Source organism: Dreissena polymorpha, chromosome 1, assembly GCF_020536995.1.
Source record: "Dreissena polymorpha isolate Duluth1 chromosome 1, UMN_Dpol_1.0, whole genome shotgun sequence".
Classification (NCBI taxonomy): domain Eukaryota; kingdom Metazoa; phylum Mollusca; class Bivalvia; order Myida; family Dreissenidae; genus Dreissena; species Dreissena polymorpha.
In genome coordinates, this window is record NC_068355.1 from 51,269,237 (window position 1) to 51,290,453 (window position 21,217).

Consider the following 21,217-nt stretch of genomic DNA (forward strand, 5'->3'; position numbering starts at 1 on the left):
CATCTGAGCTTATAACCCTCGGAAAATATATTAATATGGGCAGTTATCTGATGGGTAAGAATCAGACACAGATCGAGTTGGGAGGCCAGTCCACACTTAAACCTCTGTTGAAGGGTGTGACTGAACACAAGAGTCACTGTTAAAATAATAATCATTTCTTTTTAATTTGTGTGTTTATTAAGAAGATTATGACGTCTTTATGGGCCTTAGGCTTCATTTTGTTTAATAGGACCTGATATGTGTCCCAGCACTCCTTCCTAAATTTATTTACAAGAGATACAAAAGTTGGGACCAATTTTTAATTTAATACAGCTGCAATTTCCAGCTATTTAGATTTTCCTGAAAGATATTCAATGTTGGTGCCATCTTGTGCTCAGGGAGCACCAGAGTGCCTGGAGGAAACCCCACCTGTTCAGTATGGTAATGACCTATTACAGGTTTTTTTTTGGCCCGATTCTATAGCCGAAATTCTGCTATGTTCCCAATCCCCAAAAGTATACTTTTTCCCAAAATGTGGCAAAAAAAATTCTTTTTTTTTTTTAGAAAGAAGTCTAATGCGTATTTTATCTCAATTTTAATTCAATTACATCTAACAAAGTATTATATGATTTTGTTCTTTCAATTTGAATGATTATAAAGAGTTATATCAAATTTAAAATTTCCCTAATCAGTGGACTTTTCATGTGGAAAAAAAGGCTAATGAATTTATATTCCCAATTTCATGAAAATGCCCAGGGGACAAAAATTCCACTCGTCCGCTCGTATTGACGAGTGAATTCTTGAAAGGACGAGTGAATTTCCCTAAAGCTCTCGTCCTACAGGACGAGTGAAAAAAAACTGATGTTAAAATATATATTTTCTGACCAGTAAGACTCTTTTTCATTAAATAAAATCATTTCTTAAAGCATATCTATTCTGAAAGTAGAACGATAATGAACCAGAAATCGTAATTGAAAATTTCATACAGCGTTGTTATGCGAGACTGTGTCCCGAGTAAATATTGGCTTTTTGGTGTAAACTTTGCGCGTCCATGTTGACAGGGAACCATCTGACTTCATTCACTGTAAGTATTGATTTTTTTAAAGAATTATTTTACTGCGAAGTTCGGTTTTAAACCAGTCTGAATTTCATATGAAATATGTCTGACATACGAGCGTTCTTTAAAGGGGGCAAGAGCGATGTTCAACCATCCGAAATGGAAAGCATGCAAGCATTAGAAAAAGGAAAAAACAAATTTGTCTTCATTTATTTATTTTGTGTTCCTCATAAATAAAGTAAGTTAACATTTCTTCTGTGATCAGCTGGCATGAATAACTAAGTAAGCAGCATTTTAGCAGTGATATAGGAAACATTGCTAGTCATATCAGTCCTTTGCAATCTTTCTTTCACACATATTTGAAGGACAAGTGCATGTGTTTGCAGGACGAGTGAAAATTTTAATGCACTTGTCCTGCAGGACGAGTGCAATTTATAAATATTTTTGTCCCCTGATGCCGATAAAATTCCCAATTCCAAAGCCATGGGCTATCTTCCCAAAAAGTGGGGAAAAAAACCTGCCTATCAAACTCACATTGAGTTTGGGACTCCTGGAACAGGGATTGAACCTGGGTAGCTTAGGTGAGAAGCGCATGTTTAAATCCCTGCGATAACAGGACAGGGGTTTCTTTAGCAAAGTTGAACAATTTACACAATTATGCATGGAAACAATTTGCCTCAACATCGTAATTTTCAATCAGAGTTCTCACCAGGATTTCAGAACTTGTAGTCCAGGATTTAATCCATAGGAAAGTTAGAATTGCAGTATATTATTTAAAATTATATAATACTATAATTGAATGTGTTTGTCCATGTGTAAGAAAAGTTCACATGAAGAATACAAGTTAACTGTTGCATAAATATTGAAGTTTACCTTTTAAGTTATTTAGTTTGAGGAATGGAGAGAAAACCAATTGTTGACGCTGAGCAAGAATTGATAAAGGTCTCTTAAATAATTTCAAACAAAGTTCTTCCCAAGTTCTCATTATTTATTATAATTTCAATGAATTGTATTTTCTGTTTAAGCATATCATTTCCATTATTATGAATACTTTGTGGAGAACAAATTAGATAAAATCTCTTACAATTAAATTACATCATGATTGACAACATGTTTTATTCAGATGGCGCAGGCTGAGGATGTACAGGTCTCGAGGGGGAAGGCATGCAGTCGGTGCGGTGGGGCATGTCCGGGGTTTGAGCTTCATTACTGGAGGTAGGTCACGCATGATGCAGCTTTTTGTAATACGAATAAAGCAACAATGGAGTTTTTGTATTTTTATTTTATGATCTGTATGTGTTGTTTAAATGATGATAAATTGATATTGGTTAGTGAAACAATTTATTATTTGAATGTATTATTGTAATGAGGGACTTCACTGTACATTAGGCACTGAACTTTTCATATATAACCAGTCAAGTGGTTTGACCATTAAACCATTTTGCATAAAAAATGTGCAAAACTATACACATGTCAACCTGTACTCATTAATTTTTTAAAGCTGTAATTATTGTGTTGTGTGTGAGTAATGCACCGCTGCCAAATTTCTAAACATGTTGTTATTGTTTGAAAATTATGTGCAGTCCCATTACTAATTATTGAAGTGTATGTATAAGCTTCAAAACTAAATATCTTCTCTTATTTTCTCATGCATTTAATTTTATTAATTTTCATCCAGTAAGCTTTTTTTTGCAGTTCTTAATTGTTTATGAAAACATGTTTCAGTAGAAATTCCTAAAAGCAGTCAAGTCTAAGGATCTTTGCATTGGCATCTAATAAGATGACGGAACATGACTCACATGGGCTGTTCAATTGCTTTCTAAGTGTTCAGGCATGGCAGCCTTCAAATTAAGTTACTTCTTTTCCAGGGGGGAATCATGCAATCATGACAATGGGTTAATCAATCTTGCTGGATTTTTACTGGTCATTTACAAACCTGTGGGGAAGGCTATTTCAAAAGAGGAGGTTTAAGGCCACTAAATTTCTTTATTGGCCATGTTCATGCAGTTAAGCATCAGATCTGTTAAAATATTAAGATGGATTAGAAGATAAATTCAAATAATGAGGACATGACTAAATGATATGCTTTAGAGAAGAATATTAAAGTATATATACCTCTAAACCAACACATTCAAAGGTTGGCTTTACTTTTTTTGTGAAACTGGCAAACAATGGTTCTTCATTAAACCAGGTACATGTAAAGTAAAACATGAATATGGCGAGTTTGTTGTATTTGCAACGCTTCCTTGTGAAAATATTAAACAATCAATTTGGTTACAAAATTGTGAAACGTTTTTGTTGTATATAAGTTGTATCTGTGGATTTGTATTGGCATTCAATTTCATTCCAATGTGTGTGGTTATTTTACACTTTAGCTACACCTTTCAAGATATCAAATGCTATGTAAATGATATCAGTTTTATAAATGAAATAATCATGACATGCCTGGGCTTTTATTGCTGGTATTAACAATATTTGCATGTGCTTATTGGTCTTGTTTTCGCATGCAAGATAAGATTTTTATGGATTTCAAGTTTGGAATGGTAATGAATAACTAGGTGTAGATTTTAAGAATTCAGGTGTGGATTTCTATATTTGAAATCAATTATCTTTTCACAGTGTAGTGTTGACACGATTATGAAAAATATTACAGTAATGTAATGGAATTTTTGTCTCCTAAAGGCCTAACAAGAATGTATTTACAGGTTTTTATTATTCTGTTGTAATAAAAATATAACCTAAATATGTATATATAGATAAATGTTTAATAGCAAAAGTTATTTAATCAATATAAAAATATAAAATGTTTGTTTCATGTTTCAAACACTGAAACAAATACATGTATCAAGTACTTCAAATCAAGGTGCTAAAAGTTGTCAAAATTTGTGCAAAATTCACATCTATGTTACACATAATATTATCTCAATGTGGAGCTGTTTGTGTTTCAAACAACACGCACAACTTTGAATTACTTTGACAAACTTGTTACCAGGTAGTTCTAATTAAAAGAAAAAGTAATAACTTGCATCTTCTTTACTTACTAATCTTATTAAATGAAAGCTTATAATATATTATCTATATATTTTAAAGTTGTCTGGCATGCACATCTGAAATTGAGTCTCATAGAAATTAAAACCAGCGAGTCCAATGACTAGTGTCTGTTAATAAAAAAGATCACTCTTCATGCATAATAATCTTTGTAATTGTTATCATGAGATTAAACTAGTGCATTATTTCCATTTTACAATAGCCCCTTAATGCAAAAAACGAACATAATCCATTTCCGTAAATGTTGGGCTGTTCTACATGTTGTTATTATAAATACTACTACTTGTAAGAACAATCATAAAGTCTGAAAGATTTTTCACTTGAAGTTAGTAATATCTTTCAAGAGTAGTTTTTATTTGAATATGAAGATCACAGTATCCCTGTAGACAACATCAAGGTTAACACTAATAGAAGTTAAGACTACATTCGATTCCTGGTGCAAACAGCAGCTGCTACTCATAATAATTTTGTCCCAACTCTCCTTTGTTTGGCGCTGTTGCGTTTATGTACGTATTGAATTGATTGCTGCAGTGGGAATATTGTATTTGTCATTTCAACAGGTTGCATTTAAAAATAAGCATCTGCCATACAGAGCTTGAAACTTTAAAATGCCGACAGGAATTGTTAATTTAAAAGAACCGGTATGTGGGTTAAATCGTTTATTACATTTGTGAATTAACTTGTCAATTAAGTAATCAATTCAATAAAATGTTTTCTTCACTAAAGTGTTTAACATTACAAGACATGATATTGAAACATGAATAACTAAACATTTAAGTTCCTATGAATGTTATCAGGTTCATTTCTCTTCGTTTTGATAAATACTGGGCATAATTGTCCCCTACCGGTTCCACCGGAGGGGACCTATGGTTACGCTCTGTGCGTCTGTGAGTCTGTCACACTTTTCTGGATCCTGCGATAACTTTAAAAGTTCTTCATATTTTTTCATGAAACTTGTAACATAGATAGATGGCAATATGGACATTATGCACGTCATTTCATTTTGTTCCTACATCAAAAATTCTAGTTGCTATGGCAACAAATAGACTAAAAATACTGCTGAAAATGGTGGTTTTCTGGATCCTGCGATAACTTTTAAAGTTTTAAATATTTTTTCATGAAACTTGCAACATGGATAGATGGCAATATGGACTTTATGCACGTCATTTCATTTTGTTCCTTCGTCAAAAATTGTGGTTTCTATGGTAACCCAAAAAAACAAAACAAAAATGTCTGAAAATGGTGGAATTTCTGACAATGGTGGAGTCGGTAGGGGACGATATTGCTTGACAATAGCCTTGTTTTAACTGACATAATATTAAATGAAATAGCACAATAGATTGTGTGTAAATAGTAGGAGATTTAAACATATAATGAGCATTTGTTTAACTGTTTGACCTTTTAAAAAATGATTTTGTCCGATATTTTAAATAATCAGACTACTGTTATATTTTAATGACATTTCGATTTGTTAAATAGGTATCAATGACAATAATATGCGTACGCCATTTTACCAGCATTGTTCAGATGTCTATCACTTACGATAGTGATCTTTCTAATTATCGCGTTTGGTGTCATACCAATTGGTTTGCAGTGACTCGGGTGTACAGCCTATAACCTGTTATTGTTCTTCTTATCCTGATATCAACCAAAGACCGCCCTACCCATAGTGCACGCAATTCTGAAAGTTAACTGAGTGTGAATATGTTTAGAGATTCCTGAACACAAAAATTGACAATTTTAGGAACATTGAGCTGCTTGTTGTCCCTCATAACATTGATTGGTCATGAACTTGTTCATGAACTTGTTTGTAACATTGTTTATCAACTAAAGCATTTGGTATTGTGCATGAACTGTTAAAGAACCAGTTCATGAATAAGACTTATTATGATTAACAAACCCATCATGAAGTTCATGAACACATAAAATTAGTTAATGAACCAATAATAATGCAGCAATTTGTTTCTTTCTTTATGAAGTGCCCGGTTAAAGGTACTCTCCCAATTGAGGAAAATTTCAAAATTCCCAATTCCCATCTGAAAAATTCCCACATGTAATAAAAGTTGCATCAATTTCTTTCCAAAAACGCGGTATCTGCAATTGAACAATAAAAATTAGGGCTGAAACTAAATATCGCAAACAATGAGGCATGCAAAAGAATATTTAAATGGGCTTGAGCAAGTAAGTACCAAGCAATTAAAAAGACCCATAATTCCCAATCCGATTTCACTACCCAAATTTTCTCAAAGTCATTTTTTTGGCGTTAATTATTTTCAACTAGCACGGAACCGGTTCTTTTCCACTTGGGAAAAAAATGCTTTTATGAGCAATTTAAAGCAGGTGGGGGTCCCTAGAGAAGACCCACCATTTAACTGTTAAGTACAAGTGACTTAATAAAATGCTGTTGTAACTGGTAGTGCTTATGATGTTGTGATCGTTATTTTGTTGCTGCTCGTGCAGTTGATGATGATGAAATGAGAATATTATGTTGATGAGGTTTTTTTTGTTAATTAACTACAGTTTATGAATTGTTTAGTTCATGAACAGCACTCTCATGAGAGTCTTTCATGTATTGGATTAATAAGTTTAAATTATGTGTTTATTTACCAATGTAAGTGTTTATCAACTGTTAAGAACCATTTTGAGAATTTATGAACTGATCATGTCAGATCTCCAAAATTGGTTCATGAACTAATTAACTCTTTTTTGCTGGGTATATAGCAGTGTATACAATTATATTTCAGATTTCATAATTGAGAGTGATGTCTGCACACTGAATGAAATGTGTAAACGTTTAAAATGGTAACTTTTAATATAATTAAATAGCCAATGGTAAGTATAATAAATGTGCTTACGGTGTTTTCAAGAGAAATATCATCTAAGTGTCAGTGAATTTGGGAAAACAGGGTTGAAGCTTGGAACAAATCACATAAATATGAAAGAACTTTTTATGATCTGTTCAATGAAGAATATAAGAGTGTGAGACGAATTGGCAGTTTAAAGGCAACATGGTGGATTGTTTCTGCAGTAAATGTCTCCAAGTCCCCCATCAAGGTGTATGAGGTTTCTGGCAAAGGTACTTACCTGCTGATTTCTCACACCATATTCTCACCACATTCTAGCTATGTCTGCTAAGACAATTAACAGGGATATGATGAGTTTACAACAGACCCTGGGAGAAATCAACCTTCCCTTTTAGTTTTAAACAAGTTTTTTATGAGTGTGCATATCTGCCAACTAAACCACAATCTAGCAGCTCTATGTTTGCTGAACAGAATTCCTCCACCTAATGGTCTCTTATATGAAAAACAAGAAAATGTAGGTTTTGTTTTTTATTGCTCTTTTAAAATGCATGGAAATTTATTTTAACTTTAAGGCCTACACAACAAAAAGTTGTTCTTGTAACCTGAACGACCCTATGTTGAACTACCTAGTCTTTATGTCAGAAAAAAGGATTCCAATTTATTTTTTCATCGTAATTTTTAAAATTAAATATTTTTAATCTTAGCAACATATTGAATTTGGTTGTGATTGGTTTAAAATAGCACATACAAAAATGTCAAATATTTTTCATACGCATTTAATATGTACCTGAAACAAGCCATGTTTAGCTGGACTCTTCAAGAATGGATTCTACTTGCCCAGGTGTCTGAGGTTCCAAGCTGGATAACAAAAATTGAGGAATGGCTTGAGGGATTTCATTCAAATTTCAACTTGTATTCCCCATATAAAATAACTCTATAGGCCAAGTTTAGTATCTTTAGTGTGAATTTTTCTCAAAATAAAGGGCTTTTGTACCCTTAACAATTTACATATGCACAGTACTCTGTATATCTATAGGCTTGTAACAGTTTTTTTGTAAGCTATTTTCTCGGGAATGACTGGAGTTATTTCATTCAAAACTATTTCATGTATTTTACATTATTAATTTTCTTTTTATAGAATTTGTAAATACTATTTCTTAATAATTATGGAAATAAACAGTCAGATTACCAAGTATCAACATTCTCAGAGACTGTAATACTGGTTATTCTTCTTGAAAAACACTTTGAGGAAGTTTTGGGGGGGGGGGGGGGGGCTGGCTGGAATCTCAAGGTTCATCTTGTGAAGACAGGAATTAAGCCTCCAAAGTGACCTGGGGCAGTCAGGCTGTCTCTAAGTAAGCAGTCTTTATCAGCAGCATCAGGACCTCCAGAGCATTGATATAAGCTTCAGTCAGCCACAGACATGTGTCAGGAAACACTGTCACATGGTTCACTGGCGGCCTGAATAAGCCTGGATTTAAAGCACGGTCTCTAACGTAGGGCTGGCATTTCGTTTGGAAAACACGACCAGTTTTAAATGTTTTATTTTGGTAATAAAAGATGGTAATCACATGTTAAAATTTGTTATCAATAATTTCTAAATTCACGTTTATTTATTGTTGACAACAGATGAACTGAATTGTGTAATTGATTCATTTTCTTAGTTCTTGAAATTATCTTCTGATCAATTCTTAATATTAACCCTTTGCATGCTGGGAAATTTGCCGTCTGCTTAAATGTCGTCTGCTGAATTTCTGAAGTTAGCATTTTCTTCGATTTTTTTCAAAGAATACTATTAGAATAACAAACAGTTTGGATCCTGATGAGATGCCACGTTCTTTGGCGTCTCATCTAGATCCAAACTGTTTGCAAAGGCCTTTAAAATTCGGTTCCAGCACTGAAAGGGTTAAGTTTTATTTTTTTCAAATACAAATTTTTTAGCACTGTAACTGAAGACTCTACAAAAACATTAAGAGTTTATATTGACTGAAGCAATTTAGTATAGGTCAAGTGCTCAAATATTGTTTGACCACTGCTTAGTATTTGCCTGACAGCTTATTGTGACAGCTGCAGTTAATTGAAACACTTTGTGGACCTATGTACAATTGTAATTGAAGAATGGTCTTAAAGTTTATGTCATCAAATGAACTTAATTAAATGTGCCTTTTGGCTAGTGCTGCAACAATACGCCAAAAACCGTATTGCAATATATTGTCAGTTCAAAAACCCGTATTGCAATATATCGCAATATATTGCTAACTTGTACCAAAATTATAACTTGCCAATTACCCAATAATCCCATAAATTCCAATTTTAAAGCAAATTCTGGTAAATATTTATTATAAATGTGCTCAAGAATAATAAGAAACACAAACATTTGCAAATTTTCTTAAGTATCAAATACATTTTTGCAATTGTTACTATTTAAAGATGTGATGAAATAACGTCCAACCGGGGCGTTTTTCCCACTGAACACGCGTAATTCAGCTAACGTGATGTTTCCGTTTTTATACAACACAAAATACACCCATACTTTCCATGCGACGTTCTACATGTCTGTATAATTTTCGCGCGCTTTTTATTGAGGCAAAGGATAAAGCACTTTTTATTTGACGCTATAATTTTTTATTGTCGCGTTTGCATTCAAATTTGGAAGCGTATTTCCGAAATTCGGATTACAAATAATGCTCAAATCAGAATCGAACGAAACATTTACAGCTGTGCGCAATTAATTCAACGATAATCTGTTCAAAAGCATCGAATGAATGCTCCCATGTAACAACGCTACTCCGTATAATACACTTTTTAGAATGCTTTTTTTACGTAAAAAATAATTTACACTGCTTTGTTTTGTTTACCTTTTTATCATTATTTCGGATGGCTTTTCTGGACGAAATGTGAATGAATTTTTGTAAAATTTTCGTACCGGTATGATGAAAATCATATCGCAATACAATATGCGGATTGCGTATTGCGATATATACCGATATACCGGTATATTGTTGCAGCCCTACTTTTGGCAAGCTAGTTTGGTTTATTGAACAGTTATTTTTAAACAAATGTATGATATTTCATTCGGATGCATGGGGTTGATTTGATGTTGCTGCCCTGGCTTGCAGCACTGGTTTCCAAGCTGATAACTAAGAACGTGCTAAGATATTGTTATGAAATTCATTAATAATATAGATACCTTTTTTCACCACCTCATTTGGGATTACATATTTGGGGAGGTCAAGGTAGCTTGGTTTTATTTAAAATAAAAAAGGTCCCATAACTTAGGATTGTATATCACATGATGGGATGGATGGATTCAGAGTCAACTGGTCACCAATACTTAATAAAGAAAAAGGTTTCTGCTCAGTTGGTTGGGAACATTATTGAGCCATTATGATGAAATTGAATACATTTATATATTTAAGTTAAAATATAAGGAGTCAATTTGTAACATATTCATTAAACGTTAAATGGATTCTTTTTGAGTCAATATTTTAGCTTATTTGTAAATTATTATAGGATGAATCGAGAAAGTTTAGATTAAAAATAATTATACCCCCACTAAACAAAGTCTAGGGGGGTATATAGGAGTGAGCTTGTCTGTCTGTCGGTCCGTGTCTGCTCTCTAATTCAAGTAGTTTTCATCCAATCTTCACCAAACTTGGTCAGAAAATGTATCTAGATGATGTCTAGGCCAAGTTCGAACATGGGCCTTGCCAAGTTAAAACTAGGTCACTGGGTCACTTAGAGCGTTTTAAACATTCAGCATGTTGTCCGCTCCCTAATTCAAGTAATTTTCATCAGAGCTTCACAAAACTTGGTCAGAAGTTGTATCAAGATGATGTGTAGGCCAAGTTCGAACATGGGCCATGGCAGGTCAAAAACTTGGTCACGGGGTCACTTAAATAGTGCGTTTTAAACATTGAGCATGGTGTCCAATCACAAATTCAAGTAGTTTTACTCCAAACTTCACCAAACTTGGTCAGAAGTTGTATCTAGATGATGTCTAGGTCAAGTTCGAATATAGGTCATGCCGGGTCAAAAACTAGGTCACTGGGTCACTTAGTACGTTTTACACATTCAGCATGTCTGCTCTCTAATTCAAGTAGTTTTCATCTGATCTTCACCACACTTGGTCAAAAGTTGTATCTAGATGATGTGAAGGTTAAGTTTGAACATGGGCCATGCAGGGTCCAAAACCAGGTCACCGGGTCACTTAGTGCGTTTTAAACATTGAGCATGGTGTCCGCTGTTTTTTGTGAAGACAACATGCAAAATATTCTGTGTCAATGCGGCATGTGGGGGTATTCGTCACATCTGTGACAAAGCTCTAGTTCTAACAGATTTTTGTCTATGATTATGTTGACTTCAATTTTGAGCAATATTTATGCCCCCCTTCGAAGAAGAGGGTGTATATTGGTTTGCACATGTCCATCGGTCTGTCCGTCCACCAGATGGTTTACGGATGATAACCAGTGCCCCAGATAATTATTTGGGAAATAGGGTTTTCACCCATTGATTTAAAAAAAATAGGGTGATTTCGGTCTTGAAATAGGGTGAAATGAGTTATAAAAATTCATACTTTAAAATCTGTGCTGCTTTCCCCGTTGAATAAAAGCCAATCTTGGTCACTTCAACGTATCCATTCAGATTCAGATTACTTCTGTTGAAGCTGCACACTTGTATTGATTCAATCAAACTTTACACTGTTATAATTAACTGTCATAAACTGATGTTTCATACCATCTTTAATTCTTTAAACTGTGCATAATATAAACTTCAAACTTAGAAAATCGATAACATGAATGATTTGTCACTTAATGGTTCTTGCTTTCATGGTTTTAAAAAGTTTGCTCAACAATCGTGGACGTCTTTCGATCTCTCTTAGACATTTTTATTTCGTATTGTTATAGAAACTGAAAGTACAGACGCTTTACAAATACATGCACAAATAGTGACGGATTTAATCAGATTGAAAACGCATGTTTGTCATAAATAATTTGGTCAGATCATCAGATGCTGTAATTAACTATGAAATCTATTCCGAAGAGCGTTTGAATAACTTTGACTGTTTTCCTGCTCCTTCATCCAGACGCTTGCTGAATAAAAGCGACGTCCCATTAGGATAATAATTGCAAAGAGGATATACAAAAATGAGCAAAGAATTGTATCGTACGCATCGAATTTTAGGATTGTGCGTAAAAGTCAAATTGGTTGCGTTTTCAATACGCATGATATTGTATTTCTTTGCGTTTTTACACATTTTAATAGGGTGAAAGACGCATATACGCAGCTTATCTGGGGCACTGGATAACTCAAGAACGCTAAGGCCTAGGATCATGAAACTTCATAGGTACATTGATCATGACTGGAAGATGACCCCTATTGATTTTCAGGTCACTAGGTCAAAGGTCAAGGTCACAGTGACTCAAAATAGTAAAATGGTTTCCGGATGATAACTCAAGAATGCTTAGGCCTAGGATCCTGAAACTTCATAGGTACATTGATCATGGCTGGCAGATGACCCCTATTGATTTTCAGGTCTCTAGGTCAAAGGTCAAGGTCAAAGTGACTCGAAATAGTAAAATGGTTTCAGATAACAACTCAAGAATGCTTACGCCTAGGTTCATGAAACTTCATAGGTACATTGATCATGACTGCCAAATGACCCCTATTGATTTTCAGGTCACTAGGTCAAAGGTCGAGGTCACAGTGACTCGAAACAGTAAAATGGTTTCCGGATGATAACTAAAGAATGCTTACGCCTAGAATCATGAAACTTCAAAGGTACATTGATCATGACTGGCAGATGACCCCTATTGATTTTCAGGTCACTAGGTCAAAGGTCAAGGTCACAGTGACTCAAAAGAGTAAAATGGTTTCCGGATGATAACTCAAGAATGCTTACACCTAGGATCATGAAACTTCATAGGAACATTGATCATGACTTGCAGATGACCCCTATTGATTTTCAGGTCGCTAGGTCAAAGGTCAAGGTCACAGTGACTTTAAACAGTTAAATGGTTTCTGGATGATAACTCAAGAATAATTAGGCCTAGGATCATGAAACTTCATAGGTACATTGATCATGACTGGCAGATGACCCCTATTGATTTTCAGGTCACTAGATCAAAGGTCAAGGTCACAGTGACAAAAAACGTATTCACACAATGGCTGCCACTACAACTGACAGCCCATATGGGGGGCATGCATGTGTTACAAACAGCCCTTATTCTAAATTATTGGGTCTTAAGAATATTACTTTTTAGAATTGTATTGCTTTCTATAATGTTACAGAATTCTTACAAGTAGTATGGTAATCTTGTAGTATCTCGAATCTATATGCTAGAATAGTCTCATAATGGATGAATGTTACACTTTTTTTTAATGTACAAAATGGTTTTAAAATAATCTTGAAGTAGTCTATAATAAGTTTACAACCTACGAAAAATTTATAATAATTAAAGCATGTGAAGATTTCCTTGAGGTTGCATAGAGGCAATGTTCTAGGTCAAGGGGAAGACTTCCTTGAGGTTGAATAGGGGCTATGTTTTAGGTCAGGGGAAGACTTCCTTGAGGTTGAATAGAGGCGATGTTCTAGGTAGAGGGGAAGACTTCCTTGAGGTTGCATAGAGGCTTTTAGGTCAAGGGGAAGACTTCCTTGAGGTTGAATAGAGGCAATGTTCTAGGTCAAGGAGTGTTCTAGGTCAAGAGGAAGACTTCCTTGAGGTTGCATAGAGGCGATGTTCTAGGTCAAGGGGAAGACTTCCTTGAGGTTGAATAGGCGATGTATAGGTATAGGAGAAGACTTCCTTGAGGTTGCATAGAGGCTATGTTCTAGGTCAAGATCATCCTAATTAATTAGAGCAAAATGGTTTCTGCTATATAAGTTTAAATAATTAATCTGTACCAAACCACAATGAGCAAATTAAATATTTGAAGCATTTTATACCACATAATTTATATTTTCTTAACAGGTAATATAATATAGCCAATAATGGCTGTAATATAGCTGTCCTGTGAACCTAGTTAAGTAACAATATTAATGCCAGGGTCCCCATGATAAATTCCCATAGAATATTAGGTAATACAAACTCAGTGATCAGAGCTGGTTATCTGCATATCATAGAGCACACAGCAGGCTCTGTTCACACTTATGTAATGTAAAAGAAAGTATTGTTGACTTACAAGCAGATAAGCGATTGGGCTTTGGTCATCCGATCATCTGGTCAGTCTGGGTGGTCAGTCCTGGCTTTGTCTAGGAGGAGATAAATTCATTGTTGTTGCCCTGGAAACAGTGTTTTGCTTCACTGCAAATTTACTGGGCATTATTTGGGTTCAGTTTGTGTTTCTTATTATTTGTTTCCTCTTGTTTGTGGACTTTGAGTCAGAGATATAAGTTGGAAAAATATGTTTGGTGAGTGCCAAATTGTGAATTATGGATTACATTAAATTAATTTTGGTATAATTTAATGATCATGTATAAATCAAGTAGTAAATCAATATATTCAAATTTTCATTTGTTCTACATTTAGCAATAAGTACAGTGTGCAACTTCTTGAATGAAATGAATCTCTGTAAATTCAATTGACAGAAACATTTTATATGCAAAATTTAGCTCATTGATCATTCTTATTTAATAACTAAGAGTAAAAAAATTAAATTATGATTGCAGTTTAATTGTAATGAAATAGGTCTGTGTTATGTTGATCACTCATGAAATAAACAACTTTTGTATGAGACTTTGATCACATATTCTAATGGTCATTTTCATTTAGGCAAACCAAGGCTTTATTGCCACTCATTTCAAAAGCAGCCGAAAATCCATTAAAATGCTTCATTGAATGGCTCAGTAGGAAATCTGTGTGTTCTAATTCAGGACAGGGTTATTTCAGCCGGGAAAGTTTCAAACCAGAGTCATTAAAAGTTTTATGGTGAACAGAGGAGGTCAGAGAAATTGGATTGGAGAGCATAGAATAGAGGGCTCATCTTTCAAACTTCAAGTGTCCTTCAATAAATATGTGAACTTTTCTTCAGACAGAAAGTACTTGTTGATTGGAGTGGTTTTCAAATTGTATGGGCATGTAAAAATATTTGCACTGGACTAACAATTTATCTACAGACATTATCAAAGACGTACCACATGACAGGTATGCACAGTGTGACCATGTTGGCCGAAGATTTAAAGGATTAGATGTAAATAAGGGATATAAATCCATTGGTCAGTGTCAGTGAAAGGTGGATGTTTGCCCAAATGATTTGTAAGTGAAGTGATGGTGTGATATCAAAAGATGTTAAAAATCAGAGATCAGGATACTGTGTCTGTGTTTGTAAGATTTTGACCAGTGCTCTTGTGATAGGGTATTAAATTGTTGTGAAATCGGTTTTATAGTTCTCAAACCTTACAAAGCAAAGTTGGAATGAAGTTTGAGTGCAACCAAAGCTTGTGATTAGTTGCACAGTGTATAACATGCACCTATGAAGTGTGAAATACCAGGCTGTTATGAAGGTTGTATAAAACTACCAACTGTGCAACATGCATGCGTCATTTTCTTAATTGAAAAACAAAGAACACAATTAAGAACTGTTACTTTATATGTTAAGAGCAGTGTGGCAGATTCATAATAAATGTTCTATTGACAGCGTTAAATACAACCATAATTTGGATTGAAAATCTGGCATTGGACGATTATAACCAATAATTGAAAGATTGATGTATAAGATATTATATTATTGTGTATAAGCCCAAGCGGTACAATCCCAGATATGTTGCAATCATCCAGTGTCATATACAGTCCTAGAAGGTTGGGAGATGAAGTCAGTCCTCGACCATGGCGGGCTAAAAATTTAGGTTTGAGTCAACATAATTCACTGATCGATGAACGGATTCAACAACTGGTGAATGTTTCAATGGAAACGTGCTCCTTGCCTTGCAATGGCAAAAGCGCCCTCTGTCAGTTGTAAGTACTTTTCACGTACATTTTTTAAATGTCTCAGGGTGCTGAAAACAATCCATATTTCATAACTCAGCAATCATTTACTGACATTATTTTGTTCAGATTTATAAATATAAATGTATGTGTATTATTTTATATTTATTTATTTCTGGGTGGAAGCTGAAGGGGGCATGACTATTTGTTGGAAAAATATCCATACAAATGTGTTGATATTGTGTATTTTTCATAAGCCCCTGCCGTATTAACAACTAATGAAGTGTTGCATCAGACCACTTTATTTGTTCACAAATATCTTTTTATTGTTGCTACATTTGTTCTTTGGATTGGAACACTTGTATTATGTACATGATACTGTATTATTGAACCAGTAGGATGAGACCAAACATATCCTCTGAGAAAACTCATAGCTGGATGGGTTTCGAAGATGAACAAACTTCCAAGAAAGATATATAAACAGTTGTACATCTGCTTGTAAAACAGATGTCTATCAAAGAATAATGTACGTCTCTTCTGTCTTCACCTGTGTTTCTTTGGCCTGTTTTCTTTCCACTCTGTGTAGCAATTGTTACCCTGGCTAAGAAATTTCTTTACCTAAATGTTACTCACTTTGGAAAAATTCTACCTATTTTATTTATTTTATGGGTATTTTTGAAGGAAATGTAGCCAAATAGAATTTCCTTTAGCCAAATAAGTACATTAGCCATTGGCTAATTTGGCTAAGAGTAAGTCCTGTGCAGACGCCACATGTCCCTGATTTGAGAGGATTATGATTTGACCCATAGGTTTGTTACAGTCACAGTCTCACTAAGCTTCTTTTAACTTAGATTAGGGTTAAGGACAATACATCTTCTGCTACTGTTTTCTTATCATCACCACCATCTTTTAATAATCAATCAGATATTTGGATTATTGGTAAGATTGAATGATTAATCCCATCTCCCCTATGTAATAATGGCTGTGGGAAATCATGGAGATATAACATTTTAAAGTATTTCACGGTCTTATAAGTTTCTTAAGTTTCCGAACTCAAGACACCTCTTGTGTTACAATGCAGTCTCGAATCAGATTTTGAAGCCATGCAGTTGGTGCTAATGGTCACCACATCTGAGATTATTATTGTATGTTATTAAAATTCAGTTTGATTTGTAAATGATTGTTTTCCCTATGCTTAATTGGACTTTAAAGGTATTGTTCTGGGAGTTTAATTGATACAATTATTGTTCATCTGGTATTAAATAGCATGAGATAGCGGTAATTTAAAACATTTGTACTGTGTTTAATCTTAATTTATTGAAGGGTTGTATTGCAATGATCCATTTTTGCAATATCTTTCTTGATTAGTGTGTGTACAATTCAATGGTGTCTGATTAAAGTGCTTCTTGAGAAATTGTTAAAAGAACTTAAAATGTACTGTAGGTAATGTTTTTTTTACTTAGTTTCATAATTATATGTATAGATGACAGTGTTTGCCAATTGAAGATAATTATATGTATTATTATAATATATAATATGATAATATTGAAGTAGAATAGTGTGTATATATTGACTATTCATTCATTATTAATTATGTATTCCTTATTTGAACCAGCACTCTCAGATTTAAAAATAAATGTATAGAACTGGGGAAATAATTTGAAAATCAAACTGGCTTGTAATTTGAAACCACTGGATAGTTTGGAGGATTTTCCCCCAAAGCTCTGTAATTTATTCATCAGCATGTTCACTCAGGACAAACAGTTCACTTGACCCCAGTGACTCCATGACCCCTGGACCTGTTGTAACCCAAGAGGAGGAGTTGGGGCCTGGGTGTTGCTGAGTGTAAAATGGGGTTTTATGGGGGTTTTGCTCTTGTTGATAATTTTGAATGCTAAAACAGCCATTTTTTTCGGATTTCTTGTGGTTTTGAACTTTTTGGGTTCATCAGGTAAAGAATAATTAGTTACAAGACAGAATGCACTTTTAGCATATTGTTTTCAACATTATCCTTTGTCACACTTTGTTAGCCATTATTAAGAAACCATTTAATATGAAGTGACTTCATGTACTTCTTCTTGCTCTGAATATTAAAATTTTCTGAATGTATCACAATGTGTTGATTCATTCTTTCTAAATTGTACTCCTTTTTGGGATATTCTTATAGTAATTGCCAGTTTCCACTATACCTTTTGATGCTGTTAGCAAAAAAATCATTGACGTCACTCCAAGATAGTTCAGAGGAGTGCTTTTCCGAATGGTTATATATGTTGTTATATAGATATTTATATATTATGGATATCTCATTTGGTACAGACATCATGTTATTCCACCATGCCTGACCACGTGTCAAAGTTTGATTGTAACCTTGTATGATAAGCACAACAGGCTGGGTGATTTTGGCATTTAAATGGAGTGCATTTATCACCTTGCAGGACAATTGAAGTCTGATAACTTATCAAACTTACTGGAGTTCACCAGATGTTATTGGACATTGTTCTTCTTTTAAAGAACAAAAGAAAATTATAACTTTTGAATGTCCTGTTCTGTTAAAACATATGGATACATTTTCAGTTGAAAGTAAAGAATTTTTTTTATACAATTACATGTAATTTTAAACAGCTATATAAAACACTACTACTCTTACTGTTCACACAAGATACACAATTTGAATTCACAAGTTAAAAAAAATCTTAACAGCAAGTTATGCTAGTAGTTCTTTTTCTGTTTACACACGATTAAAATATGAATAAACAATGAAAAAACACATCACAACAATTAACACCAGTACACCAGTGCAATATTAGACTGGTTGTTGGAGTTTGTTACCTCACCAGTAAAGATAGTAAGTTTAATTGGTTAGAAAAAAAGTTTTATTCTTAACAATCTATAGGAGTAACATTAACATAAACCGTATTTTTAACATTATCCTACTTTCGTTTTCAATTTCAGCCAAAACAGTTTCACATTATTGTGTGTTGTTGTGTTGTTGTTTTTTGCCAGACATGAGGACCGATGATTTGGGGAATATTACCAGACCTAAGAAAATTTGAGACACGTTCTGAGAAAACTGGGCATAATGCATGTGCGTAAAGTGTCGTTCCAGATTAGCCTGTGCAGTCTGCACAGGCTAATCAGGGACGACACTTTCCGCCTAAACTTGATTTTCTGTAAAGAGGGACTTCCTTGAAACTAAAAATACCATAAAAGCGGAAAGTGTCGTCCCTGATTAGCCTGTGCGGACTGCACAGGCTAATCTGGGACAACACTTTACGCAAATGCATTATGTCCAGTTTTCTCAGAACACAACTCATTTTATCGGAAATGTCTGAGGTCTGACGTCTTTCACAAGGGTTGCACTAAAAGGACCAAATTATAGAAATACCCATGAAAAAAAAATTCATGACATATAAAAGCTTGCACTTTTGGAACACAAATCCTGTCATTTTACTAACCACACACACCAATTAAGGAAATATGCTGTCAAAATAATTATTATATTTAATTAAGCCATTTTCAAGGCCTCAATCATATACTGCTCAATTTTAATTCCATGAAATCCAAAGTTAATATGATTACAATAATTATATGAATTTGGTTATAAATAAACATGACTTGTGCATGAGGATTGTTCAATATTTTAACTTATATCTGATTTCTCAGCATGCTATATTTGTCTTATAAACAAGGCTTTGTTTACATTAATTGGAATGGCATGTTTAGTGAAGAACAAATCTTTACTTCAGACTCTGCAGTTCAATTGTAATTTCAATGGGAAAGAAGCATTCTTCATTGTGTTATTTCTAACTACAAAGAAAATAGAAATTGAAGGATAATATTTGCATTACGCTACAGCTGCCTTGTAAAAAAGTTATAAAAATAATTGTATGGCTGTGTATTTATTCAATGTATTTGCATTCAACAGCTTGTTTGCAGACCCGAGTACCACTCTAATGAGGGCAGCTTGACATCTGTGGATGACATAAGACCTGCAGGATGATAAAGATGTCATTGAGAGAAACATTTGGATTCTGATGTTATAATTGCCATTGTGGACAAAAATATGGAAGTCCTTAAAAAAAAATTAAAAAGTAATGTGTTAAATTTGCACTTGTTTCCCTTGATTTGATCATGGTTTTTATCTGTCAGTCAAGTCTTGCAATACACTTTACACTTTATCTATTATGCACTGACCAAAGACACAAAAGTTCTTTAAATGGTTATTATTTTATTACCATTAACACCTTAAATGTGCACTTGTTTAATGTAATTTGATCATGATATTTATGGATCATATTAATATGGTTCCCTGGAATGGCCAGTTTAAGTAATATTATGACTATCTGTGGATGTGAAATCTGTTATGAGATATTTATGGCATCACCTAAAAAATATTAATTGAACTTATTTTGAATGATAGCAATCTTTATTATTTCATTACTAAATCATGCTCAGATATTAATTGATATTGTGGAATGATTTGGCTCTTTGTTTACTTTATCAATCACTTGGTAGCACCGTGCATTACAAAGTAATTAGAACTTCCATTGCAGTTTGTTGACTTAATTTTTTTAGTTGACTTAATGTTTTTTTAATGCAAAACAATCATTACCTTAGTGTGAATCCATATCATGATATTGGCCAACTCAATTACGGCATTGTGTAGTGAACAAAAAAAGATAATAGAAGTCCAATCACAGAATTAATTAAAGTGTAAGGGAAAAAAAATTAATGCCAAAGGAAATGACATAAAAATACATCTAGAAATTTCAATAGATTTTGAAAACCATTTAGCATCAAATGATCCCTTTCTTAAATAACTACTAAAGAAGTTAAGATAAAATTAATATTGATTGGCCTATATACTTTAAGTCCATTTATTTTGTTTAAGTATGCTTTTTAAGTGCTGTAAAAATGTTGTTTTGTTTATATTTATGATAAACATTATGCAAAATATTTTTTCTCTGTTATAAAGAATATATTTTGATTTAAGCTTTATGTTAACAGTTGCATCAAAATGATGCTAACTACCTGGAGTTAACCCTTTGCATGCTGGGAAATTTGTTGTCTGCTAAAATGTCGTCTGCTGAATTTTTAGCTCACCTGTCACGAAGTGACATGGTGAGCTTATGTGACCGTGTGATGTCGGGCGTCCGTTGTGTGTGTGTGTGCGTGTGTCCGTCCGTCCGTCAACAATTTGTTTGTGTAGACAGTTGAGGTCACAGTTTTCATCCAATCTTTATGAAATTTGGTCAGAATGTTTATCTTGATGAAATCTGGGTTGGGATTGTATTTCGGTCATCTGGGGTCAAAAAATAGGTCACTAGATCAAAAGCTAGTTCACATAATAGGTCAAATAATAGAAAAACCTTGTGTAGACAATAGAGGTCGCAGTTTTCATCCAA

The 21,217-nt window shown here is 33.9% G+C and overlaps 1 protein-coding gene across 1 annotated transcript in view; it reads left to right on the forward strand.

Annotated features, from left to right (window-relative positions):
• The window catches only part of LOC127880545 (prickle planar cell polarity protein 3-A-like), a 101,182-nt gene that overhangs the window by 6,139 nt on the left and 73,826 nt on the right, over positions 1 to 21,217 (forward strand). Inside the window, exon 2 of the mRNA XM_052427859.1 lies at positions 2,160 to 2,251. Coding sequence (XP_052283819.1) covers positions 2,160 to 2,251 — 92 coding nt within the window. The remainder of the gene's footprint in view (positions 1 to 2,159; positions 2,252 to 21,217) is intronic.